Genomic DNA, 25,525 nt, shown 5'->3' with positions numbered 1-25,525 from the left:
GCTAACAAATTGGGATAGCCGTTCTAAATGAATTGCATATATTGAATATATATGTATATGCATACATTTGTCTTAGATCATATGTAATTTAAGGTTGGTTAAATTATTTGTATTATGTTTTCCATTATTTTGCTGACTAGTGTACGGTGCGATCATCTCTCTCTCTCTCTCTCTCAAACGTTCACTCTCTATTTTCGCATTGAACTTTTACACTTTTCCGCAGATAGAACAAGCTTATTTTATTGGCAAGAGAAAGAAGGACTGTTTATATCAGAGGCTATTGCTCTTAAGATGACAAGACATTTTGTTACGATGCAGCTATACCCTTTAGAAGGGGTTAATTGGTTGCACCATACCCCTTTATTTGAACATAATATATTGAAATTAGATTATAACTTAAGAAGTCGCTTTTTATTTCAGTTCTCAGCGAAACAAGTCTATATTTCTCAAAATTCTATATGTATCTATTTTTGATCTATTGGTCTTTAGCTCAAATACGATAATCTGACAGATACTTTTGTATGACAATAAATGAGATACACTTCCCATTTCCTTTAAACATACTCCCAATCAAGCCTTGGCAAAATCCAATTAATAGTACCTTGTATCGCAAGGCTAATGACCATTTCGGAGCCAAGGAAAGAGTATCTGCGAATCGGTGTGCGCTTGAAAATGCCAAATTGTGCTATTATTTTTTGTTTTTCTTCCCATTTTATTTTTCATTTGTTTTGTTATGCGCAGCTTTTCTTTCTTCTTCGTGCTATAAAAACCGAAAGTAAAAAGCATTTTCAATATTTCAATGCGGAAGATAGTCACGTTCAGTTGGTTGCGAAGTAGCTCGCGTTTAAACAATCCAAATAATAGGAAAGATATATCTTGAACCAATCACACTTGCCACACTGATTGGAAATACAAAAACACACATATTTTTTTTCGAGTGATTACCCAGTGAGACAAAGCCAAATTAATATACCCACACCAAAGACTAGTTCAAATCAATCGAAAACAAAAAAAAAACACAAAAGATGCGGCCTTTTGGCAACGACATAACAAACATCCCGAACGGTGGTAATAATGGTGGTAATAATGGTGGTAATAATGGCAACAACGATCCCAACGACGGCAACGACAACCGGAACACGAACATATCCAGTGAGGATCCCAGCGAGGAGTCCGGACTATCGGACGATCCGAGTATTCCGCCGCATATAGCGAGAATCGGCGGAATCGTTACCTGCCCCCCGATCGCTGGACAAGGAGTTATCCGGGTGGTTCAGCGTTGCGAAGACGCCAAGGAGAACCACAAACTGGGTAAGTCATGGATAATATAATTATCATTTATTATATGCACATGTGACCCAGTCATTTTCGCTTGAGACGCAGTTGCAACTAGACGACTGATTCTGTTTATTCCATCCATATATGCATACATTCGCATATAATAGGTCCGTAGTATGGACAATTGGCCAATTGCCAATTTCAGTTATTGCGCACCGACTTCCCCATACAAAAGCCAACAATTTGTTTATAATTGAGGGCCTTACCAATCCGAAAGGAACACTCCCCGCACAAATTGGCGAGGAAAGTGCGTCTCTGCCGATTGCGATTCTACTACATATGTATGTATGTATGTATATATTGGTATTGCATTGTTTTCCCAGATTGTTGCCTCGAATTGCCATCGGTTAACAAAGAAAGGTAAATTATCAATGGGCGCGATAAGTGGAAGTGGCAGTTGGGGGTGGGGGTGGGGGTAATTATTGCCCAGACATTGGCCCCACACGATTCCATTCTGCGATTCTACGATACGCAGATTTGCCTTCAGTTATTTGATGTCCGGAATCCCTCGATTAAAACTATTAAATAATTTTTTATACAAATCTAAAGAATATGTTCCAAAAGAACGACAATTTTCTAGGAAGAATATATTATTATCACAACTGATATAAGAAGTATAGCCAAACTTTGGCAACAATTTGTTTAAAGTTATGCCACCTTGCCTAGAGTCTTGAATTTGTTTCAATTTAATAGCGTAGTAAGGCAACATTTACGATGCTATAAACTAATTGCTATAAAAGTAAGGGTCACATGAATTTCAGTAGAAATATTTCTAAAAACCATCCAACCTACTTTTCATAACTAAAATGTATTAAATGTATGTACTTATTTTTAATGTTAATGCATTTTTGCAATGGTATGTACATATAAGAACATCCTAACGTAACGTAAAAAGAACGCAGTATTTAATTAGTTTTCGTTTTCCATGAACCGAAAACATTTGCAAATATATTTTTCAGAAATACTCTATTAATATGTTTACGAGTGCTTCTGCTTTTAAAACATACAAATAATACAACAGGCACTCTTTGTGTGAAATGTTGTAAATCAATGTTTTTGTTTTCAATTTTACTTCATTGGTTTTCCCCCAAAAAGAAAGCACATCGCAGTTTCCCAGTGTGGACAGACGCAATTTCCGCGAAGCAAACAGAGTCTTTCTCTCGCTCTTATACTCGAAAATTGGCGAAAAGCTTTCGCGATCGTGAGTCACTATAACTGTATTGAGCATATAGAGTATAGAGAGTCGCCCGATATGGGCTCTCTTTTCGCATAATAAGTTGCGTACGCAGATGGGGAAATGTATATATTTATATTTAGGCAGTTCCATTCACGTGCTCAGTGTTGACCAATTCGGCTGTGAGCGAACACAAAGAGAATCGGAAAGTTATATATATATATATATCTATATATACATATAGGTATAGTGATAAGGCTGGTTACGATCGCTAGTAATCGAGGAGATCGCATGGAAACTTGGAGATGGCGCACTTGGTGGTTAGGGTGATTGAGCGTTGTGAGAATGCCAACGAAAGTGCTCATTTAGGTAGGAGTTCGTGAGATATATACCAAATCAATGTAACCATAACCCATATACATATTGCGGACTTAAAGAACTAGTGCTCCAACATATGATTTGTTAGCTTTTCAATGGCAAAAAGCTATTTTTCCATGCATTCTGTTCTTGAACCCAATATTATTGTTTCAGCTGTCCATATCTGAAGGTTATTTACTAATCGTATACATTTCCGTTCTTTCAGATCTTTCAAGTTGTGAACTGATGCAAATACCAGATGCGGTATATCATCTTATGCGAAACACAGAGTTGATCACCTGCAATCTCAGTGGCAATGTGCTCAAAAGCGTTTCGCCCAAGTTTTCGCAAAAGTTTAGTACCATCACAGGTGGGTTGCCCAACACTAATACATATATAAAATATATTCTTACAAATCGCTTATCCCTTTCCAGATCTTAATCTGTCACACAACAAACTGTCGAGGCTGCCAGAAGAATTCGCCAGCTTGTCTGCGCTAACCAAGCTGAATATCTCGAACAATTCATTTATCGTTTTGCCACAAGTAGTCTTTAAGCTTCAGAGTCTTGCCAGTCTGGATGCCCAGAACAATGCCATTTTGGGTAAGTCCAAACAAGAAATCCCGTCCATTTGTGGAATACCTAATCGAAGTACGTTGAACCCACTAGAAATTGATACCGATGAGGCAATTACCAGTGACAATTTGGCCCTCGTTGATCTTCGGAATAATCCGCTGAGCAGAAACTGCCGACGAAAGCTGCAGAGCTTCAAGACCCCCTTCCACCTTGAGATCTCCAAGGATGTCGAAGACGACTGGTAAACCGGATGAATGTCCTGTCCATTCATTTTCCAACACACCACAAACAAATCTCTCGTTATCTCGAAAGAGAGCGCCCTAAACGGCCCTCCTTCAACTTATTTATTCTGTTTATAAATTTATATATATATTTATCAAAAACCACACACTTGTTATGCAATTCGGCGGCAAATCGTACTGGGAAATGCTATGCAGTAGTAACGTTATAATGTATTTTTTTAATTTATAGTTCAAATTAAATAGACAATATGTAAAGATATTTTGATAGAATTGGATAGAAGTGATAGGTCACAGTTAAATTACTAGAGTTTTGTAAAATGGAAAAATTTGGTCAACAGGGTTGATCTTATTTCTGTAAGATATACTTTTTGGTCAAAATCATTAGAAATTGGTTAAATGCGGAGCTTTTTACGAGAAGCATAAGCTTTGGAGCAAAAAGCTTGATCTTCAAATGGGGAGAGACATTTGGAGCTTGAGAGAGTGCAGATTGTTAGCTCCATAAAAGATGCACTTGACAAAATTACAATATATATACACATATATTAACGAATACTTGCCGATTATACTTTTAATTTGTTTGTTACATTACGAAATCTACATACAGCTCCTTTATTTTCTTGTGACCCTGAAAATGTGTGGAAAAATTAAGCAAACTTAAGGTTTTTAAACTAAAATATGGTTATGATTTTTAGATACAAATTAGTTTATCTTTATGCCTGCTAACTATTACCAAATGGTTATTGATTAGATGTGACATTTTTCTCTGTGTACGCAACAGGTTTTTGACAAAAAGCCGAGAAATTACCAGATGGGACTCTCATTTGGGGTTTGGGAATTTCTCAAATTACGATAGCACGAGAAAGAGAGGGACGGCCAATAGTTACCCAGTGATGAGCCATGTTAGCATTAGACGCCAAATTACAGCTAACAAAAGTTGGTTCATGACTTTCCGTAAAAGAACATCCGATTTTTTTGGATTGCCAAGCCTCTTTCAGCTCTTGCTGAAATTTCAAAACGTATTGGGCTTAAAAATGGGAATTCTAGGTTTTTAAATTTTTGGCAAATTTTGCGAAGAATGCGAAAATTTGGCCAAAAATTCATTTTACATAGCCCGTCAAAAAGTAGGGATGGTAAGTATTGATAACTAGGAGTAAAGAATATGGAAACTAATGATCCAAATATGTAATGTCATACCTTGTAGATGACAACTGATCACATTGTCCTTGGAACTAATTTCATCGAACAAACGGAGCTGTCAAATCCATGTACCCCTGCCCAACCCGAAATATATTCAGTTTGCTTTCAGAGCTCGTCCAGAGCACAACTCGTTTCGTAACGAAAAATGTAAAAATTTCCAAATTATTGTGTAATTGGTAAGCTACAAATTTAACACACCAAGCATACAGAATAACTACACAGAAATCGTACAACATTTGTATTTCTAGAGTTTCATGCGTTTTGCTAACTCAAATACTCGCCATTGCTTTTTGTAAGTGAAACCAATGGCACGGATTGCAAAGCAACCGCTTTACACGAAAAGTAAGTAATTAAACTGTTTCTTTTTTTTTGCATAAACTAACCAATTTTCCAACGCAGATGAAGAACGAGCAGTAAGATTCCTTTAACATTCCTTTAATTTAAAAAGGACCAACGGTGCAGCTCCTGCTAAATGATTAGTTTGTATCTAATCTAAAATACAAATATACAAATCGACTTAACACTACATGCTTATATGTATACACTTGTACACGAATCTACAAATATAATATTGTTAAATCTAAGCGGAGTCTACTATTTTTGTTTTGTCTGGAATCGCAAGACAATGTTTAAAATTGTGGGAGGGGAATCGTGATCCGCTGGAAAACCCAGTGGATACCGGGTTGAAACCACCAGACCTGGATGGTTGATTAAATTAAATGGATTACAGATAAGCTTCATGCGAAGGTTATAAAAAATATATATATTTGTTGAAAAGCGTACAAATATTAAAGCCTTGAATATGGATATTTATAAAAAGCTTATACATTTTACATATTATGTAGCACTGAATTTGCGGAGTTGGGCAGGGCCAACTGCGATCCGACTTGAATTCCCTGATCACATTGTCCTTGGATCTAATTTCATCGAACAAACGGAGCTGTCAAATCCATGTACCCCTGCCCAACCCGAAATATATTCAGTTTGCTTTCAGAGCTCGTCCAGAGCACATCTCGTTTCGGAACGAAAAATATAAAAATTTCCAAATTATTGTGTAATTGGTAAGCCACAAATTTAACACACCAAACATACAGAAAAACTACACAGAAATCGTACAACATTTGTATTTCTAGAGTTTCATGCGTTTTGCTAACTCAAATACTCGCCATTGCTTTTTGTAAGTGAAACCAATGGCACGGATTGCAAAGCAACCGCTTTACACGAAAAGTAAGTAAACTGTTTCCCTCTTTTGCATAAACTAACAAATTTTCCAACGCAGCTGAAGAACGAGCAGTAAGATTCCTTTAACATTCCTTTAATTTAAAAAGGACCAACGGTGCAGTTCCTGCTGAATGATTAGTTTGTATCTAATCTAACATATAATATACAAATCGACTTAACACTACATGCTTATATGTATACACTTGTACACGAATCTACAAATATAATATTGTTAAATCTAAGCGGAGTCTACTATTTTTGCTTTGTCTGGAATCGCAAGACAATGCTTAAAAATTGTGGGAGGGGAATTGGTCAAAAAGGGGGAGTGGCACCGGGAATATCGACGAATCGTGATGCGTGATTTGTGATCCGTTGGATGGTTGATTAAATTAAATGGATTACAGATACAGAATGGCGTTCAAGGTTTAGGCCAAGGTTTTATAAAATATGTTAAATATGAGTGTGGACTATTGAAAAGCGTGCAAATATTAAAGCCTTGAATATGGATATTTATAAAAAGCTTATATATTTTACATATTAAGTAGCACTGAATTTGCGGAGTTGGGCAGGGCCAACTGCGATCCAGCTTGGAATCCCTGATCACATTGTCCTTGGATCTAATTTCATTGAACAAACGGAGCTGTCAAATCCATGTACCCCGGCCCAACCCGAAATATATTCAGTTTGCCACCAGAGCTCGTCTGGAGCACAACTAGTTTCGGAAAAATACAAATTTCAAAAGGCTCTCGAAATTCTTAGTGCAGCGACGGGTGAGTTGAAAGTTTCGGCTGGCTTCTGTCACCTATAAAAAAAAGGAATATTTATAAAGTTAGAAACTGTACCTAAAATGAAAATCGTTTTGTTTCAGAAATCTATTTGTGAACTCTGCGTTATAATACATCTAGACGCACACATACAAATAACAATACTGCCATGCATGTCAATCGAATAATCATACTGCCATTCAAGTCAATCGAATAATCATACTGCCATGCCATTCAAACAAAGACATACATACAAGATTCATTCACGAACAGAGTGCAGTTGGTAAGTCTAGGAACGTATTACTTTTAAGCCATTAACCAAACTAACTGCCATCCCGGTGATACAGGTGCTAGCTCCCACTACCGCCGAAATGGCCACATGTCCAAACTAATCTAATCAACCCAATTCCCCATCCCATATGTTGATTGCCTGACCTTGGTAAGGGTCAACTGACACATTCAATTCGAATTTGACAAACAAGAAGAAAAGGACAAGACGAATACTCGCCATTGCCTTTTGTAACAACGAGAAGGTGATTGCAAAACTATCGTTTAACACAAAAAGTAAGTAATTTAACTGTGCTATTTCTTTTCCATTAACTAACCAATATTGCAACGCAGCTGAGAAACGAACATCAAGACTCCTTCAACATTTGACATTTTGCCAACGGGTTAAAATAGTATAGCTATCAAATCGAGATGGTACGGGTTCCATTGGACGAGAGGATTGCATCGTTTTGCCCGATATTAACATTTCGCTTGTCCTTTTCTGTATAAACACAATTCATTGAACGCAAATTAGAAAAGTTTTTCATCTGGGAGGTTGTTAATCCTGCACTTCATGAGGTCCTGGGTTCTACAAACCGAAGCTTCAAATACTCTAGCTCACATGGTAATTGGTCTAACTAGTAGTAGCACCTGATCTCAATGGAGCAGAGGAATTTAAGAGATGGTTTGTATTGGTTATGTCGCCTTAATAAAATGTGTAAAAAAAATGGCATTGTTATTAGTAATAATAAATGACTGTTCAACAGTTATTGCTTCGACTGCATTTCTAGCCAAGTTATGAGAAAGAAAGCCCAGTTAGTGCATACTTTTAGACATCTTCGGTTCAAAACCCGCTCGTTATAGCCAGATGATCATCTCCGTCGAGCCAGAGAGCCAGAGAACTAGAGAGCCGGAGAGTTGGTAGGTGGGGAGACAACGAATGATAAGTGCACAGAGACCCAACCGCAGCTCTTCAACCTGGCAACCTGGCTACCTGGCAACTTGGGAGCTTGGGAGCTTGACTCAAAAGCTGTGGGCCGAGAAGGCCGATCCAACCAGTCTGGCCCAAAGCAAACAGTCAGTTGCCAGCCAGTAATCCACTAGAGCGCGTTCGGGCACGGACAAGTGTTAGAGACAAGTCTGGTCTCAGATCACACAAAATTCAAAAAAAAAAAAAAAAGCATAGTGAGAAAAGCAGAAAAACAAATCGGCATTTAGTAAATCCAAAATCAACCAGACGTCGAAGCGCGACTCAAACGGAAAAAGTATATATCAGCGTTTTTTTGTTTTTGTTTTGTTTCATATTTTTTGTTCGTTTAAGTTGTATTTTTTGTTATTTGCATATCTATTTCCCGTAATACACTTGCGAAAGCTCTTCCTCTCTTCGTGGCTAATTTGAATACCCAAACTTGCAAACAACATTTGAAATGGCATAGCAAACAACTTTTGTGAATGACATTCGTCTGTGAAACTACATTTCTTTTTTTTTGAGTGTTTTTAAATTTTTAAGTTAATAACCAGAGAAACTATAATGACCCTAGTAGTTTTATAGTCTGGTAAAAGAAAAAAGACGGCTTAAACTCAAATACGATATTATTAAAAGTACAAGCTAATCGCCTAAACACACCAACCTTCTAAAAAGATCTACAAGATCATTGTTTAAGTTTTCAATAATGCAACTGTGCTAATACGTTAAAAACAAACATCGACAATGTGTGCTGCAACTCAATTGAGTTGAGATAGGTGATGCCTTCTGGGTACTGAATATAAATCATCGTCGGTTTTCCAGGAATTCGCATTACTAACCCAGTGGAATGTGGATTCGATTCTCGGCAGCAAGTAGAAAAGAATTGAAAAAAGCTTACCATTTTGAATAGGCAGTGCGGTCAAGTGGACAATGGCGGCGCCCAGTTTCCAATAGGCAGGTCAATTCACAAAAGAACCAATCTTGGGCTTTCCCTGCCAGACAAATGAAAAGGAGAGAGATCAAAAAATAAGGTACAGTAATCTGGCAGAACCTGGCAGAATAAATGGCGTTTGATTCTGATCCGAGAAAGTTTCACCACTCCACTCCACTCAATTGTATCTGATCGTGTGCGGAAGTGTGGCAGAATGGAGAGTTCTCACCGCCTTGATGATTTCATCAAATTTAATTGTTATCGCCATCGTGACGACTGCCTTTTTTTTTTGTGAACGGATGCTACTGGGCTTATGGGGCTCTTGAGTCGCTGCACATCAATTGGCTCTTGACCGAATTTGAATCGATTACCTGGAGTGGCTTTGGAAGTGCATTCTTTTGGTTAATGTGATCTTAAAAGGTACTCAGTTAGCAGTTAGATTCTGCATTTACATTTCCTACAAGTCATCAAGTAATTGGTATATAAGCCAATTAGAACTGGCTTAGAAATCTTTAAAAGTACTTTATCGTACCTTCTTCAAATAGAGCAAGGTACCAATGGTTTCACCACAAGCATAGATATATTGAATGGATAACAATTAAAACGATGATATGTGTACTTTTGAGATTATATAAGATGATTGCTACCAAATATGTTGCAAGTATAGTACAAGTATAATCCAGTTTCGTCGCTGCACCACTTAAGAAGGCAAAACGTGTGCCAAACCAGAATGTAGTAGGTACCAGGCAGCAGATTTTCAGTACTGATTGTACACCAGAAGGTACAAGTATTCATGGCTAATGCGTGGGTATCGCCCAGTTGGGAATGCTGTCGAAACGCCGCCGTAGAAGCTGTTGTTTTCCAGAGCTTGAACACCAAACACCGAGCTGTGTCTCCGATGCTTACGCATTTCGATGAGGCAAGCTTGTCTTTGGGGCGCGAAAGAGAGGCAGCGATGCGGGGCGGCGAAGAGCGAGGGAGACGGCTCAATAAGCGCACAGCGCATGCGCAGCCCGAGTTTGCGATACATACCTGACGTACACCGAGCAAAATAAGGCGGTACTTCGTAATATGCATTCCATTCTTAGTTGAAAATCTAAAGTTCTAATTCTGCCAAGATTCTGTCAATATTATTATAAAATTTAATATAATATGATATCAAAGCTTTTGAAAAGCACAAGTCCATTTTACAATCTATTATATTGCGATGAGAATGCAATGTTTCATATAGATGAAACTGAATTGATTAGATTTCAAGAATGTGCTGTGTTATTTCTCTCGGTGCACTTGTATTTCAACTGGTACTCATACCTTGCCAACTCTCGGTCGTCGCGTAATCATTAAACCATAGCTCGGATCTGAAGGGAGCGGTGCGGAGTATTGTGGAGCATGGTGGAGCTACCAGGGGTGTTTGAGACTCGGAGCGAGCGACCAGTCAAAATACCAGTTTTTTCCAACTGAGCGACAATGCGAACCTATCTATAGATACCTTCTGGTCTCTCAGTGTTGGTTTTGTGTGTGTGCTGGTGTGATGGTGTGCGAGTGCGCCCGTGAGGCTGCATACAAAAGATACTCACCTACCTGTGCATACATATGTATATATACATATATACATACCCACTTACATGGCTAAAGGTGTTTCGATGTGTGTGCCGAAATTTTTACATGAGAAAGAACACTAATCCAATTAATTGCATTTTTTTGCGCGGCCTCACGTACACGAAAAAAAACTAGAAAACTTTTTATGATTTTTCCGGTGCAATTAGGATAGTAACATACAAAAAAAATCTGTTTCTTTGGTGGAAAGTATTCAAAGTTGTGAGCTTATATTTTATTTTCCAACTGGGAAAGATTTTATTTTTTTTGGTTGTTATTATATTTATAAAGAGACTCATAATTCATAAAACCCTATATTTCAGAAAGCGATATCTAACTGATTATACTTTTAAAATTAGTTTTTCATATATTTTCTTCCAACTAAAAATAAGAAACATAAATAGGTTTCTATGTTTACTTATATGCTTCATCGCACAATTACCTTTGTGAAAAATTAATACAAAAAAAACCTTAGGCACATTCAACTGACTCATGGCAATTTTAATGATTGACTCAACATCTTATCTCATAGGACCTTAGAATTTTTCCGCTTGACTGCATTTACAAGCCCCATATAATATAGTATATATGTATGCATATATAAAATAACTCAGCTTAAAAGCTTAGCAGTTCAAGCGAAATTCAAAAACACAGGATTTTAAAGATCAGAGTTTAGAGAAATATTATATTTCAAGTTCCGTTTGAAATGGGCAGTCAAATAGCGGGTTTCCGATGGAACCAAAAACAAGTTCTTTGCGCATATTTAAGCCAGATTCGTGAGTCACTCGAATGATAACAAAGTTTGTCTATTGAAACGCGACAGCAACCTTGACAAGTACATACATTTTCAGTGCAGTTCGAGTGCTGCATGGCTTAAATCGAGCGGCTGGAACAGGATTGTGGACCAGGTGTACCATTAAGTTACCTTGCCAGGGCTGTGGCCAAAATCCGCTCCTACGTGCCCAGCTTGTTGCCCTGCCAATGTATCTGTATCTGTAGCTATAGTCGAGCTTTGTCGTATCTGAATCTGTCTGCTGAAACTGTGGTGTGCCTTGTGTGTTGGTTGGCTGAGTGAAAAACCCGTTCTTGCAAAAAATGGTATGCTTATATCGGAGGAGTAGAGTTTTAGCCACTGCCATTGCTGGGTTTTCGCTACACTTTTGTCTTGGCTCGACTCGAACTGGCTCTGCTTTTGCTTTGCTTAGTCTCTGCTTTTGCTCTGCTTGTGCTTTGCTTGTGCTTTGCTTTGCTTTGTCGCAATGCAGTCGGCAGATGGATGGAGATCCGCTTCAAGGCGAGTGCCTGTGACAAATATGGCTAAATTGTCGTAGGTGTCTGTCTATATTGGTCTACCAATTGCCTCAACTTCTACATCGAATATCTTGTCTTTCAGCATTGCGTGAGACCAGACGCTTTTATGCAATAAGTGTAAGTGGATGGCACGGCGTGCATAAATAAATAAACTGGATGACAAAACCAAATTATAAGCACCCAAGTAAAGTTTAATATTGTAGAAAGCTATTATTTTCTGTAGCAAAAGTACTGCTGTGTCATTGTGTACTTTGTGTTAGCCAGTGTAATCTACGTATGGCAGTCGCAAATCTCTTCAAATCCCAAGTTGGCTGACCTATCAATCTTCGCATCGAACATCTGTTCATCAGCGGCGGTCCATGCTTGTCAATCAAAGCCAAAATTGAAGGCAAAGTGAAAAAAGATACATAAGAACTAAGATTGAAAAATAAATTCTCGGCTTTATAGCTAAGCCGTGCTCCACTTGAATCACATATGTATTAGTATGTGCCTAGGTATCCATGTATCCATGTATCTATGTATCTCCGTATCGCGATATTTGGGGCGAAGGTCGTTGACAGAAGGCCGCCAAAAACCAAAAGCAAAAGAAATACAATGGGCGAGGTGGAGGTAGTTTATTCAAAAACTCGGATGATGGTTCAACTGAACGGTACCTTTTGCGATAGCAATAAATTATGCACTTCAACTACCTGATTTATCCTCAGTTGTTTAACAAAGCTACTTTAAAGTTTCGCGAAAGTCTAGGAGAAAGATAGAACATCAGCAAAGAAAACACTGTAATCAATTTAAGCTTACATGTATGTATGTCAAAAATAGATTAGGATCTTATGGTACACAGGTCGTATTAGGTGTTTATCACGCATACGCCATGTTGTACGGTAATTACCATTTGGAATATGTAACTCCTTAATATATACTACATTATTATTAAAGAAAATTAATTTAAAAAATTCAAAACATTATGGCACAAGCAGGATACTTCTTATTTTTGTAAAACCTAACCCTTTTCATTCCATTCCCTTAAGGGAAAACCCTAATTGAGCTTTCTTTTTCACAGCCCGAACCCGATTTTGTCTGTTTTTCTTGGCTCTAAAGAGCACCGCGTGGAACTGCCAAGCGAAATGAGCTCGGACCAAGGGCCACTCTTGGCCAAAAGAGGACGGCATGGCCTGCTGGCCGCTCTCCTGCTGATTTGCCTCGCCGGCCAGACGGCGGCCCAGTCCAATTATGTGCAGCATGGAGACAGCGGTAACTACACTACCAACGGATTGCCCGAGGAGGCGACACTGGATGGCAAGGTGAGTGATCACTCCAACCACACTCCATTCGCTCGGTTTAACGCCCTTGGAATTGCCAGTTGAAGCCAGGTGGGGCGTCATGGTTGTGCCATCCATCAAGCGTGGCTAGTTTATCCATTTAAACGGACGTCAATGTCGAAAACTGCATCTAAGACTGGGCCTAATCGCAGCTGAAAAGAATAGATACATCGTTAATGGGCTAAAGAAAACTGGCGAACTTGACAGCTTTGTCTTAGTTTTAATGAGGAAATGCAACTGCAACCACAAATTAAAGATGCATTTGCATCTTTCCGTTTTATAAGCTAGTGTTATATCAGTAACTTTGGGCTCCATATTCAACTGCACTTCCGATGGAAGTCACAATGGATGCTCGGATTGCCACAGAGCCAGTTGCACAGATCCTAGGGAAAATCCCAGGCCCATTGTTTTTGATCGAAATGGAGCACGAGCATGGCAGAAAGTGGCCATTAAATATGCATGAACCTAGCCACCTAGTTAGTTTGTTGTGGAATGTCTAAGCTTATACGTTTATATGGGAATTATTATTGGGAATCTGGAGAAGGGTTTTATATTGTTTATGGAAATACCAAACGGAATTCTTGTGGTTGCAAAAATATGGCTTTAAAAAACTACAATACTATACTTTCTTAAAGGTTACCAAGCTGGACGACATCAGTCCACTGATTTTCCTCAACCGAACGAAGGCCGCTCTCAATTGCGCCGCCGGTTCCATGCAGGTAATTGGATTTCCTTTCGAGGATTACCCCGACCCAAAGCCGCAATTAACTAAGCGTTTTCCCCGAACAGGTTGATCTCAAGTTCAACGATCCGTTCCATGGCATTATCCAGGCTGACTATGATCGCAGTAGTGCGTGCCGCGTTAGTGGAAAGGGAGCACTCAGCTACCGACTCGAGTTGCCGCTCAAGGGATGCGGTACCATCCAGGTGAGTATCCTCAGGGCGAAAGCTACATACCTTGCAAATAGATCTGAGTCTTGGTTATTCCATTCTCATCTATAGAACCCCACCCGTGTGTTCACCAACAACATCATTGTTCGATTCCACGCCAATCTGGAAATGGACGGCGACGAGATCATCACGATAGTCTGCCGCTATCCACCTCCAGTGCCCTCGCTTCCACCTGCACTGCCGGCTCCAATGTAAGTTCCCCCATCCAAACTTATCCGCTTGGATACTATCTATGCTCCTTCACAGCCTGAACCCGATCGCCACGAGTTCTGTGCTGCAACCGCCGCTGAAGAGCATCCAAATCCTGATGATCATCTGCGCCATCATGTTCCTCACGCTCCTCCTCCTGGGACTCGCCGTTTCCTACTACTGCCTGCGCAGTCGCTCCATTCCGGTGGTGCGTCGCCTGCCGATGAGCATGGGCAGCGGATCGGAGATCACCAAGCTGAGTGGCAGCAGTGTGGGCAACATCAGTGCCTTCGAGGGCGTAAAGATCCCCAGAGCCCATGCCGCCCTGCAGGCGGTATATAGCTCATCGGGCAGCGAGGGTGCACTGATACCCTCTGACTATCCCAGTGAATCGCACTCGGAGATCGAGGAGATCGATACGAGATCGCTGCCCTTTAGCTCAGCGGGTAGCTTCGAGAATCGCGCCTTTGTCCATGAAACCTCGAGCATCTACAGTGATCACTATGCTCCGGCTCAGGAGATGCCGTCTGCGAATGCTGTGATGACCACCACCTCGGTGACCCGTCACTCGATTCCCATACAGGAGGCGGTGGCAGCCGTTGATTCGCCCAAATTCGATGTACAGGTGCGTGTGAAGAAGTCACCACCGCCACCTCCATCCCCAGTGACCTCGGATACCGAGAGTGTGGCCACTTTGCGTCCGGATCGCAATAATCTTTCGACCATCATGGAGGCCTACGAGGATCGCGAGAGCGTGCTCACCATGGACTCCCTGCCGCCGCAGGTGGAGACGATGCACTCGCAGTTCACCTATGTTCCCGAACTCCATCCGGCACCGCAAGTGCCGCAGTCTATTCCCCTCCCGCCGCCGGCTGTCGTCGAGCCCAAGTTCTCGGTGTACACACGAACCCATCACGAGGTGGTGGATGGTCGCCCAGAGACCTGGTCCGATTACACCGACGGCCCGGCGCCAAGTGAGATCACGGACTTATCATCCGAGGCACCTGACATGACGGTGGAAACGATGCACTACTACGAGGATGAGTTTATGCCGGCGGTGGAGCCACCGGTGACCTCGCACACCGTCGACGATGTCTATCTGCGCACGGTGACCGAGAAGAAGACCATCGAGGACATCGAGAGCCACAAGCGTAGGGTTACGGAGTACAAGAGCAAGCCGAGGGCACCACTGCCGCCGCCACCACCGCCACCGCAAGTGGATCCCAAGTTCGATGTGCGGGTGCGCAACTATCCTGGCGACCGGGAGCAGCAGCTGTGGGAGAACTTCTCGGACATTTCCAGTGCCTCCGGACTGACCCTTACGCCCAAGATGGAGCGCAGCGAGCTAAGTTTGCCGCCGGCGGAGCTACCAGCTCAGATCCACGACAACAAGCTAAAGCTGACCAGTCCGGAGCTGGTGGGCAACATGAAGCCGATCGAGGTGCCGCCACAGGACAAGGATGTGCCCAATTGGGACGTGCTCATCCGTATCCTAGAGGAGCCCGAGATGTCGGAGGTGGGCCAGGACGACGTAAGCTCCGTGCACAATCTGACCTACGACGATCGGGCCAAGTGGAAGGAGATCATCACTACCCAATCCTCGCTGCGCACCATGCTCACCGAGGCGGTGGTGAGGGAGGACTTCGAGCGGATCCGTCAGGACACCCGGTACGAACGCATGTTCGAGCCACAGACCTGGGACGTGATCATTCGCATCCTGGCTCCGCCCGGCGACGATGATCCCGACGTGGAGATGCGCACGCCAAGGCGCGGCAAGAAGGCATCGCCGCAGCCATGGGACACCCGTTCCCGTCGCAGCTCGCTGCCCACGCTCTACGAGTACGACAGCGATGGTGGATCGAGTGTGCGGACCATCCGCAACGATCCGGGCATGTCCGGCGTGCTGATGACAGGAGCAGGACCTGGCGGCGCACCTGGTGGACCCTTCAATCTGCAGCGATCGCGTCGCAGTTCGCGCACCTCCTACCAGACCGACCACAACGACTTCCGCTCGATGTCCGAGGTGACCGTCGACTTTGGGCGCCCGCACCAGGTGGATCATCCGGACAACGTGAGCGACGCCAGCAGCTACTATCGTATGCAGTACTACGACGACGACGACCGGCGCTCCTTCCATCGCTCCCTCAGCCATCCCTCGCTGGCCCGATCAGCCAGCGAGTTCACCGAGCACTGGACCGCGCCCGACGAGATGGAGGTCTCCTCCCCGGAGGGCACACCGCACACTCGCCGCGCCCGACAGGTGAGTCAGCCTTCGAATCGAATCCCAATTACTTCTCATATCATGGATCCTATATGCGCACAACCTAAATCGAATCTTTGCAGCCCCTATCGTCGCAACAAGTAGCCTTAGCCACCGGCAGGAGCGGCGAGCGTGTGCTGTCCCAGACCCAGACGCAGAGTGAATACGTGGAGACCCATCGAAGGGTCTACCACGCGGAGAAGGAGATGCCCTTGCCTCCACGCAAGTGGTAAACGGATCGGAAGACAACGCCCATTGAAATTAACAATCGATATAGCACAAAACATCCTGTCCCATCAGGAGCGAGTAATCGAGGGCAGTTCAGCCAGTTTCGAGAATGCCCCTTATATGTAATTCGAATCAATGGGTCATTTATGCATGAGTACTCAATAACCTTACAATAATTAACAAACGTGCCAATTACAATTGCCTGACAAAGTAGCCACTATAAAGAAAAATCTGATTGTCAGTTCGAAGCGTATGATGATTTAGTTTTCGGTTTTCTGAAAATATATATATATATATTTTTTTTTTTGTGTATCGTAACTCTAATATGTATCGAAATTTTGAAATTCTTTTCCCAGTGGTACCATCAACTCCATTCGATACGTGTGTTCTGCACTTCCAACTGAGATTTTGCATTTAATCAAAGATGTTCAAAGATGAGGGAAAAGAGCAGGGTAGTTAATTAACCAGATGGTTTTAATTCTAGCTAAAAGTGTTCTTTAAATGTTACGCTGCCGTTTGATGGGAAATTTGTATGAGCAGGTCACAAAATCCTGTCCAACTGATCGGATCTTACTTCTCAACTTATCGTCGAAATTAGTTGATTGCAAGTCCAATACTTTCTAGTTACAAATGTATATATGTGTATATACAATGTTATACAAACTGCCACATGCACACGATTGATTTTGAACAGATTCGAGGATACTTCAGTCCTTAAAAATATACATAAACATACACTATGGTAGTTGGGATAGATACATACACAGGTTTGAAATAAAAGTATTACTACTGAATAGTATTCTTCTCGATACACTGCATATTGGAATTGAGTACGAGTAGCCTAATGTTCGGGTATCCTAATTGAACAAACGACACACAAGTAGATTGCAAATCCATGATGGATCGGATGACTTTCCAGGGTTCACACACGATATACGATATACTTTCTCATGATAATCAATTTTCGCGTAACATTAGTACTAATCCGTCCAAGACATATACTATAAGTTTAATTGATAAATAATAATTGTCGCAAAATCAGCGAAAGCGACTTGCTACAGCCGTATAAACAAACTTACATATTTAATTCGCTTTTTGGCTGGGCAAGCCTTCCAAAATGTGTATAATCTAAAACAATTTGAATTAAATTATAAATAAATAAATGTATCCACTAACAAAGGCGGCCTTGGTTTCATTTCATTACTTCTTAAATTTGAAACCACACACGGAATGCTTGTGGGATTTCAAAAAACATTTCAATACCTCCACAATCGAGTGGAAATATATTTGCAGATCTGCCCTTGTAAAAGGAGATATATTATCAGACAAATTTGCAAAAATTGCAAAATGAAGTTTAATATGCAAACCACTAGGAAATAAAATGCTTAAAGGGTTAAATATTCAAATTCTCAAAATCAGAAAAAAAAAAACGTTTTTCCGTTACCTTAAGACATAAAATGAAGTAAATAAATAACAACATGAAGTAAAATAGCAAAATTTTTTTCCTTTGAGATTTATACAATTATTTTCCCAAGTGTATATTTTAAATGATGAATGCGCATTTTTTGATTTTTTCACTGACGCAGTTTGAGGAAAATGCCCAAACATATGCACATACATATGTACCTATATGTGAATGAATGTAAATTTATGAAGCCCTCGCTCAATTCAAGTAAAACAACATTTTTTCTGAAATCAAACCGTTTCAGAGACTCGAGCGAGTCACACGTAAATTATCCCGATCTGCTAATTAATTGTTTAGTACAGCTTTTTGAACCGAAAACTTGAACACAATCAATGTGAGTGATGACAATTCACAAATTGCATAGATATTGCATAATTGATTCCTTTATAAAACATATTTGAAATCAGTTTTTGTGTTATAGGTGGACATTGTTCAAATCTAATGGAAATTCTAAAATGAACATCAACAGCGATTCGAACCAGGAACAATACTACAGACGAAATATTTTAGGGAAAGTTAATGCTGCAGATTGCGCAAGCTATTCCCATAATTTATTTATTGATTATAAGCTACAATTATTTTTCTGGGCTGCAGTATGCTGCTGCGTTCTCACGTTTTTGATTTGTCTGGCAATATGTATTTCGATATATATATATTTTATACGCTAATCAAAGTTAAAGTTATACGAAGTTCAATCTAAGATAACCACTGTATTTTTATTTATGGGAAAGCCTTTTATTTATGCTCATTTGTTCACATTCGAATGGTTTCTTGTTTATTTCAACTTTGGCGTTGAAAGCGTTTCCGACTATATAAAGCATATATATTATTGATCAGTATCAATAGCCGAGTCGATCTAGCTATGTCCCTCTGTCTGTCTGTCCGTATGAGGAACTATAAAAGCTAGAAGGTTGAGATTCAGCATACAGATTCTAGAGACAAAGACGCAGCGCAAGTTTGGTGACCCATGTTGCCACGCCCACTCTAACGCCCACACTTCTGAACCATTTTTTGAAATTTTTCATAATTTTTTTAGTTGCCAAACTGCGAAAAGACACGCCCACTCTAACGCCCTAGGGCAGCCGAACCGGTCACGCCCACAGTTTGGAACATTTTTTTTAATTTTTCTCATTTTATTCCCCAATATCTATCGATATCCCAGAAAAATGATAAAATTTCGCGTTCGCATTCACACTTGCTGAGTAACGGGTATCTTATAGTCGGGGAACTTGACTATAGCACTCTCTCTTGTTTTTTTTTATTTCCCTTAATGATTACAAGGAACCCTTGCTTCTGAAGGCAAATCTTGATGAGTCACATTATTGACAAAGAAAATATATATTTATATCATATATATTTATTGGGAACGAAAAAAGTTTTGATTATAATGATTGCCTTCGCAACTAAAACTTTAACCTGTAGGAAATACTTGAAGGTTTTATTTTTTCTTCCATTTTATCCAACAAGTTATTTCAAGTTAAACCTTATGGTTAAATCCTGTTTGTAATAGTTTATTATAAGGTCGACTATATAAGTACTTTTAAATAAATACGCAATACGGGAGTCCTATGTTTGTTTATTCATTTCATAAATTTTGGCGATTTTGGCGTTTTCCAAAATAAACAGTAATTTATGGTATAATTACTAAAAAGACAATACTTAAACGATATATTATTCACCCCATCACCGATAGTATCTATAGTCAACTTGCCCAACACTAGCGATTGATGTTGCCATACGCGATTATCGATAGACCCCTCGTGAGTCAAATGCAAACTGACGTATATTTATTACTGGCAAAACAGGCCGGGCAAATTTGTTGAACAAGCAAGAAAGTTTTCGCTTTTTTTAATCCTACATTCCCCGCAATAGCGTGGGAATCTCGTACAGACTCAATTTAAAACACACAACAGCCACAGTTTCGAAAGAGTGCCGAACGGCGGGCTCCCGAACACGGAAAGCGCGAAACGCACACACGACACCATCGCCATACCATAATCATCGCGGCCACGCTCCAAGCTTAGGAATTTTTCAATTCCGGAAACACTGACCAAGCGATCCGTGGTCTAGGAGCAGGTACTATAGGTGAGCATCAGTCCCATCCGAGTTACGTACCTATCGGCCAATGCACATTGCTAACTAGATCTCATCGCGATCCCTGCGGAAACGCAGCATAATCACCTTGGGTGAGAAGAAACAACAGGCGCCATGAGCGTGGACACGTACGCGCCCAGCTCGGCGCTCTCGTTCCTGGACATGGACGACAACGAGCTGCTTCCGGGAGCGGATACTCAACCCACGCAGTACGATTACCGCGACTTTACCATGCCCTCCACCTCGCAGAGCCAGACCCAGAACGATCAGCTGGAGATTGCCGTGAGTTGTCCCCCAAATCATTCCGCGAAACCCAAATGGCATATACCCTTTTTAATTTACAGCAACGCTGCTCTGCCGGAGACTCGCATCCACGACTGGCCAGCATCACCAACGATCTGGCCGATCTGCAGTTCGAAGAGGAGGACGACGAGCCTGGCAGCTCGTATGTGAAGGAGCTGCCGCCGCATGCGTGCAAGTATTGCGGCATCCATGATCCAGCCACGGTGGTCATGTGCAACAACTGCCGCAAATGGTTTTGCAACGGTCGTGGAAGCACTTCCGGTTCGCACATCATCAACCATCTGGTGAGGGCCAAGCATCGCGAGGTGACGCTCCACGGGGAAGGTCCCCTGGGCGAGACAATCCTGGAGTGCTACTCCTGTGGTGTGCGCAACGTCTTTGTGCTGGGCTTCATTCCGGCCAAGGCCGATTCTGTGGTCGTGCTGCTCTGCCGTCAGCCGTGTGCCGCCCAGAATTCGCTAAAGGATATGAACTGGGACCAGGAACAGTGGAAGCCTCTAATTGCAGACCGCTGCTTTTTGGCCTGGCTGGTAAAGCAACCCAGCGAACAGGGACAGCTGCGAGCTCGCCAAATCTCAGCCGCTCAGATCAACAAGCTGGAGGAGCTATGGAAGGAGAATATTGAGGCCACGTTTCAGGATCTGGAGAAGCCAGGCATTGACTCGGAGCCAGCACATGTGCTACTCCGCTACGAGGATGGCTATCAGTACGAGAAGACCTTTGGGCCGCTGGTCCGCCTTGAGGCCGAATACGACCAAAAACTGAAGGAGTCTGCCACGCAGGAGAACATCGAAGTACGCTGGGACGTCGGCCTCAACAAAAAGACCATTGCCTACTTTACGCTGGCGAAGACCGATTCGGACATGAAGCTCATGCATGGCGACGAGCTGCGCCTGCATTATGTGGGCGAGCTGTACAATCCGTGGAGCGAGATCGGCCACGTTATCAAGGTGCCGGACAATTTCGGCGATGACGTCGGCCTGGAGCTGAAATCCTCAACGAATGCCCCGGTTAAGTGCACCAGTAACTTTACGGTGGACTTCATCTGGAAGTGCACGTCATTTGATCGCATGACACGTGCTCTGTGCAAATTCGCCATCGATCGCAATTCAGTGTCGAACTTCATCTACTCGCGCCTGTTGGGCCACGGTCGTGCGGATTCCAACGACGAGGTGCTGTTCCGCGGCCCACAACCCAAGCTCTTCAGTGCCCCGCATCTGCCGGATTTGAATCGCAGCCAGGTGTATGCCGTGAAACACGCGCTTCAGCGTCCGCTCTCGCTAATCCAAGGGCCGCCTGGCACGGGCAAAACCGTGACCTCGGCGACCATCGTTTACCAGCTGGTCAAGCTCCATGGTGGCACAGTGCTGGTGTGCGCTCCCAGCAACACGGCCGTGGATCAGCTAACTGAGAAGATCCACCGAACAAACCTTAAAGTGGTGCGTGTTTGCGCCAAGAGCCGTGAGGCCATCGATAGCCCGGTAAGCTTCCTGGCGCTGCACAACCAAATCCGTAACATGGAGACCAACTCGGAGCTAAAGAAGCTGCAGCAGCTGAAAGACGAGACCGGCGAGCTGAGCTCAGCAGACGAAAAGCGATACCGCAACCTGAAACGTGCCGCCGAGAACCAACTGCTGGAGGCTGCCGACGTTATCTGCTGCACATGCGTAGGCGCCGGCGATGGTCGTCTATCGCGAGTCAAGTTCACCTCGATCCTGATCGATGAGTCTATGCAGTCGACGGAGCCGGAGTGCATGGTGCCAGTGGTGCTGGGCGCTAAGCAGCTGATCCTCGTGGGCGATCACTGCCAGCTGGGACCGGTTGTTATGTGCAAGAAAGCAGCTCGTGCCGGCCTCTCGCAAAGTTTGTTCGAGCGCCTGGTGGTTCTGGGCATCCGTCCGTTCCGGCTGGAGGTGCAATATCGCATGCACCCCGAGCTGTCCCAGTTCCCGTCCAACTTCTTCTACGAGGGATCGCTGCAAAACGGCGTCTGCGCGGAGGATCGTCGCCTTAAGCTTGATTTCCCCTGGCCACAGCCGGAGAGACCGATGTTCTTTCTGGTAACACAGGGACAGGAGGAGATTGCCGGCTCCGGCACCTCTTTCCTCAACCGCACAGAGGCGGCCAACGTGGAAAAGATTACGACGCGATTCCTTAAGGCAGGCATCAAGCCGGAACAAATTGGAATCATCACGCCTTACGAAGGTCAGCGCGCTTACCTGGTGCAGTACATGCAATACCAGGGCAGCCTGCACTCTCGTCTATACCAGGAGATCGAGATCGCCAGTGTGGACGCGTTCCAGGGACGTGAGAAGGACATCATTATCATGTCTTGCGTGCGATCTAACGAACGTCAAGGCATCGGCTTTTTGAACGACCCACGTCGCCTTAATGTTGCCCTTACACGGGCCAAGTTCGGGATCATCATTGTGGGCAATCCCAAAGTGCTCGCCAAGCAGCAGCTGTGGAACCATCTGCTCAACTTCTACAAGGACCGTAAGGTGCTCGTCGAGGGATCTCTGAATAACCTTAAGGAGTCGCTAATCCACTTCCAGAAGCCCAAAAAGCTTGTCAACAGCATGAACATTGGGGCACACTTTATGTCCACCATTATTGCCGATGCCAAGGAAGTGATGGTGCCAGGCTCCATTTACGACCGCAGTGGCGGTTACGGCCAAGGTCGCCAAATGGTGGGACAGTCAATGAATGGCGGACAGTACGGTGGCAGTGGAGGTGGTCCCTACGGAAACTCACCCCTCGGCTACGGTACTCCCAGCTCCAATTCCATGGTGGGCTTTGGCCTGGGCAACGGAGGCAATGGCGCGGCCGGTGGCAACAACAACTTCGGAGGGGCTGGACCCAGTTGGGCGGCTGCCCACCTCCACCACGACTCCATTGGCTATATATCCAACGAGCATGGAGCAGCAGCACTGGGCAACATGCCAGTTCCGGTTGGCATGTTCATGAACATGAGCAATATTCCGCCGCGTTTCTACAACCAGCACCAGCAGGCGATCATGGCGGTCAAGCAGAATCGCGCCATTCAACAACAGACGGGTAATTTCTCTCCCGGTAACTCGGGTCCTGGAGTCACTGGAGTCGGAGTCGGACGAAGCGCCACCCCAGGCGGCAATAAGAAGACCAACAAGCTGGGAAAATCGCGCGTAACGGGCGGTGGAACTGGCGGGGCACCGCTAACACAAGGAAGCTCGGTATGCAATGCTGCTCCATACAGTCAGCACCCGATGCCTTTGTCGCTGCAGATGACCCAGCCCAGCGGATTTGCTCTGTCCCAGCAGCCGGAACTTTCACAGGACTTTGGGCAAATATCGCAGATGGACGGTTTGCTATCCCAGGATGTTGCCTTTAACGCGGTAAGTGTGGAAGTGATATTTTTGAAACCCAAAGAGTGTTAGGTAATCTGAATTATTTGTGTTTCGCAGTCGGGCGAGCGGAGCTTGAATCAGTTCTCACAGCCTTATTGAGAATCCGGTTGGAGGTGCAACAACTACAAACGATAACAAGCAACACAAACGAAACAACAACAAACTCAACTTTGAAGTCATCATCAAGGAGTAGCATCAGTAGGCAGCAGGAAAAAGCAGAGAGGACCATCACGGGAACAACGACAGATGCGGGAAACAATGCGACCTAAGAACATTAGGACAAAGCGGGACATTAAAAGATGGCAAATCGAGACGAGGCAGCGTGATAGATGGAGACGGATATGGCAAGATGTGGAGTTACAAAGTAATAAAGAAGACTGAGACGGGAGAGAGATGTCGAAAGATCGAAATATCGAGAGCAAATCACTGTAGGCTGCCAGGATGCACAGCTGCAGTTGCTGTTTCCGTAGCGCCGCGGGCCATGGAGTCATAGCCAGGCGACATGCCATTGGCCACCGGCCATTGGCCATTGGTCACGAGTGCGCTCCCGAGACGGAGTTCGCCCACGGATGAGCCAATCTGCCAGCAAGGCGCCACACAAGATGGACAACTTCTCGACACGTTTCTTTTCTCTTTTGCCAGCCCAGGATTCGCAGCCGGAGCCTAACAAAGACGCAATCACTCCCGCCCAGGACATGTATTCACCAAGTGGCTTATCTTCTAACCTTCTTCTGGCCTCTAGTGCAGCAGCCAATCTTTAGCTCCTGTTTTAACATTTTCCCACCCAAAGCGGTTTATACCGATCCCCATATATGTATGCCCACTGTTGTACATTTTTGGACTCTTTTTTGATGCATTTGTTATCCTAACAAACACGAAAACAAAATCAAACAAAAACAAGGAAAATCACGCAAACAAAGAATCAAGACGAAACAAAATCAAATTTAAAAAACATGGATACACCATTTATAATCGCTCGGGAACGCTGGCGGATCCCCCCAAGCGGATGCAGGCTTCCAGCGCAGTTCGGATATCGAATGGTTGATAGGAAAACGCATTGCGATTTACCGATCTACATAGGTACACTACAAAAAAAAAAACACCACAAAAAAACAGGCGAACATTAACAAACTGAACCAACGGAGTAAATGATCAGGATCAGAAAAGGTTAGTTATTAATAATATTAATGCAGTTACAGATGCCTGATCATTGTTTTTAAAACGACATGAAAATCGTATATATTTTCTATATATTGTCAGTTAATTCTTCCTCCATGCGACTCTTTGTATCAAGAAAATGGAACATTTTGTTTGAAATTCAAAATAAAGAATTCCCTTGCGAAAAAAAAAAAACCAATATTCGCGCCAAGAATTTTCTCTTTGGGGCACGTGA

The 25,525-nt window shown here is 43.2% G+C and overlaps 4 protein-coding genes and 3 long non-coding RNA genes across 14 annotated transcripts, besides 1 other annotated feature; all 7 read left to right on the top strand.

Annotated features, from left to right (window-relative positions):
* Positions 1–806: 806 nt before the first annotated feature.
* On the top strand, positions 807–5,465 carry Sclp. Of its 3 annotated transcripts, NM_001272546.1 has the most exons (8): positions 807–1,311; positions 3,096–3,239; positions 3,304–3,471; positions 3,538–3,685; positions 4,465–4,816; positions 4,888–5,059; positions 5,132–5,225; positions 5,283–5,465. In NM_001272546.1, exons 1-5 carry the CDS (start codon positions 1,026–1,028, stop codon positions 4,736–4,738), a joined length of 1,020 nt encoding a protein of 339 aa, NP_001259475.1. In that variant the 5' UTR covers positions 807–1,025; the 3' UTR covers positions 4,739–4,816; positions 4,888–5,059; positions 5,132–5,225; positions 5,283–5,465. The 3 variants fall into 3 exon arrangements, with proteins under 3 accessions (NP_001259475.1, NP_572770.1, NP_001162727.1); NM_132542.3 differs by lacking the exons at positions 4,465–4,816; positions 4,888–5,059; positions 5,132–5,225; positions 5,283–5,465 and having other exon boundaries at positions 3,538–3,822; NM_001169256.1 differs by lacking the exons at positions 807–1,311; positions 4,465–4,816; positions 4,888–5,059; positions 5,132–5,225; positions 5,283–5,465 and adding an exon at positions 2,709–2,881 and having other exon boundaries at positions 3,538–3,822.
* lncRNA:CR32660 (long non-coding RNA:CR32660) lies at positions 4,895–5,465 on the top strand. Of its 2 annotated transcripts, none has more exons than NR_123878.1 (3): positions 4,895–5,059; positions 5,132–5,225; positions 5,283–5,465. It is a non-coding gene; the product is annotated as a long non-coding RNA:CR32660 (long non-coding RNA). The 2 variants fall into 2 exon arrangements; NR_073649.2 differs by having other exon boundaries at positions 4,995–5,059.
* A 346-nt stretch (positions 5,466–5,811) lies between these two features.
* Positions 5,812–6,344, top strand: lncRNA:CR43157 (long non-coding RNA:CR43157). Of its 2 annotated transcripts, none has more exons than NR_123877.1 (3): positions 5,812–5,944; positions 6,017–6,110; positions 6,163–6,344. It is a non-coding gene; the product is annotated as a long non-coding RNA:CR43157 (long non-coding RNA). The 2 variants fall into 2 exon arrangements; NR_047797.2 differs by having other exon boundaries at positions 5,880–5,944.
* A 446-nt stretch (positions 6,345–6,790) lies between these two features.
* Positions 6,791–7,663, top strand: lncRNA:CR32661 (long non-coding RNA:CR32661). Its single transcript, NR_002106.1, has 4 exons — positions 6,791–6,874; positions 6,973–7,151; positions 7,216–7,432; positions 7,490–7,663. It is a non-coding gene; the product is annotated as a long non-coding RNA:CR32661 (long non-coding RNA).
* Positions 7,664–8,208: 545 nt separating this feature from the next.
* pot (papillote) lies at positions 8,209–18,060 on the top strand. 3 transcript variants are annotated; one of them, NM_167313.3, is made up of 8 exons: positions 8,209–8,400; positions 12,023–12,057; positions 12,998–13,238; positions 13,892–13,975; positions 14,046–14,183; positions 14,259–14,398; positions 14,454–16,656; positions 16,740–18,060. In NM_167313.3, exons 3-8 carry the CDS (start codon positions 13,062–13,064, stop codon positions 16,887–16,889), a joined length of 2,892 nt encoding a protein of 963 aa, NP_727583.1. In that variant the 5' UTR covers positions 8,209–8,400; positions 12,023–12,057; positions 12,998–13,061; the 3' UTR covers positions 16,890–18,060. The 3 variants fall into 3 exon arrangements, with proteins under 3 accessions (NP_727583.1, NP_001245635.1, NP_572768.1); NM_001258706.2 differs by lacking the exon at positions 12,023–12,057; NM_132540.3 differs by lacking the exon at positions 12,023–12,057 and having other exon boundaries at positions 16,740–17,185.
* Positions 18,061–18,600: 540 nt separating this feature from the next.
* CG43156 (uncharacterized protein) lies at positions 18,601–19,017 on the top strand (the record flags this gene model as incomplete). Its single annotated transcript, NM_001258705.2, has 2 exons — positions 18,601–18,683; positions 18,771–19,017. Exon 2 carries the CDS (start codon positions 18,805–18,807, stop codon positions 19,015–19,017), a length of 213 nt encoding a protein of 70 aa, NP_001245634.1. The 5' UTR covers positions 18,601–18,683; positions 18,771–18,804.
* Positions 19,018–19,143: 126 nt separating this feature from the next.
* Positions 19,144–19,602: a mobile genetic element.
* A 495-nt stretch (positions 19,603–20,097) lies between these two features.
* Upf1 (Upf1 RNA helicase) lies at positions 20,098–25,473 on the top strand. 2 transcript variants are annotated; one of them, NM_132539.3, is made up of 4 exons: positions 20,098–20,434; positions 20,493–20,725; positions 20,788–24,120; positions 24,190–25,473. In NM_132539.3, exons 2-4 carry the CDS (start codon positions 20,558–20,560, stop codon positions 24,229–24,231), a joined length of 3,543 nt encoding a protein of 1,180 aa, NP_572767.1. In that variant the 5' UTR covers positions 20,098–20,434; positions 20,493–20,557; the 3' UTR covers positions 24,232–25,473. The 2 variants fall into 2 exon arrangements, with proteins under 2 accessions (NP_572767.1, NP_001285145.1); NM_001298216.1 differs by having other exon boundaries at positions 20,522–20,725; positions 24,190–25,024.
* Positions 25,474–25,525: the final 52 nt, after the last annotated feature.

Source organism: Drosophila melanogaster, chromosome X, assembly GCF_000001215.4.
Source record: "Drosophila melanogaster chromosome X".
NCBI lineage: Eukaryota > Metazoa > Arthropoda > Insecta > Diptera > Drosophilidae > Drosophila > Drosophila melanogaster.
This window is presented reverse-complemented; position numbering and strand designations above follow the sequence as displayed.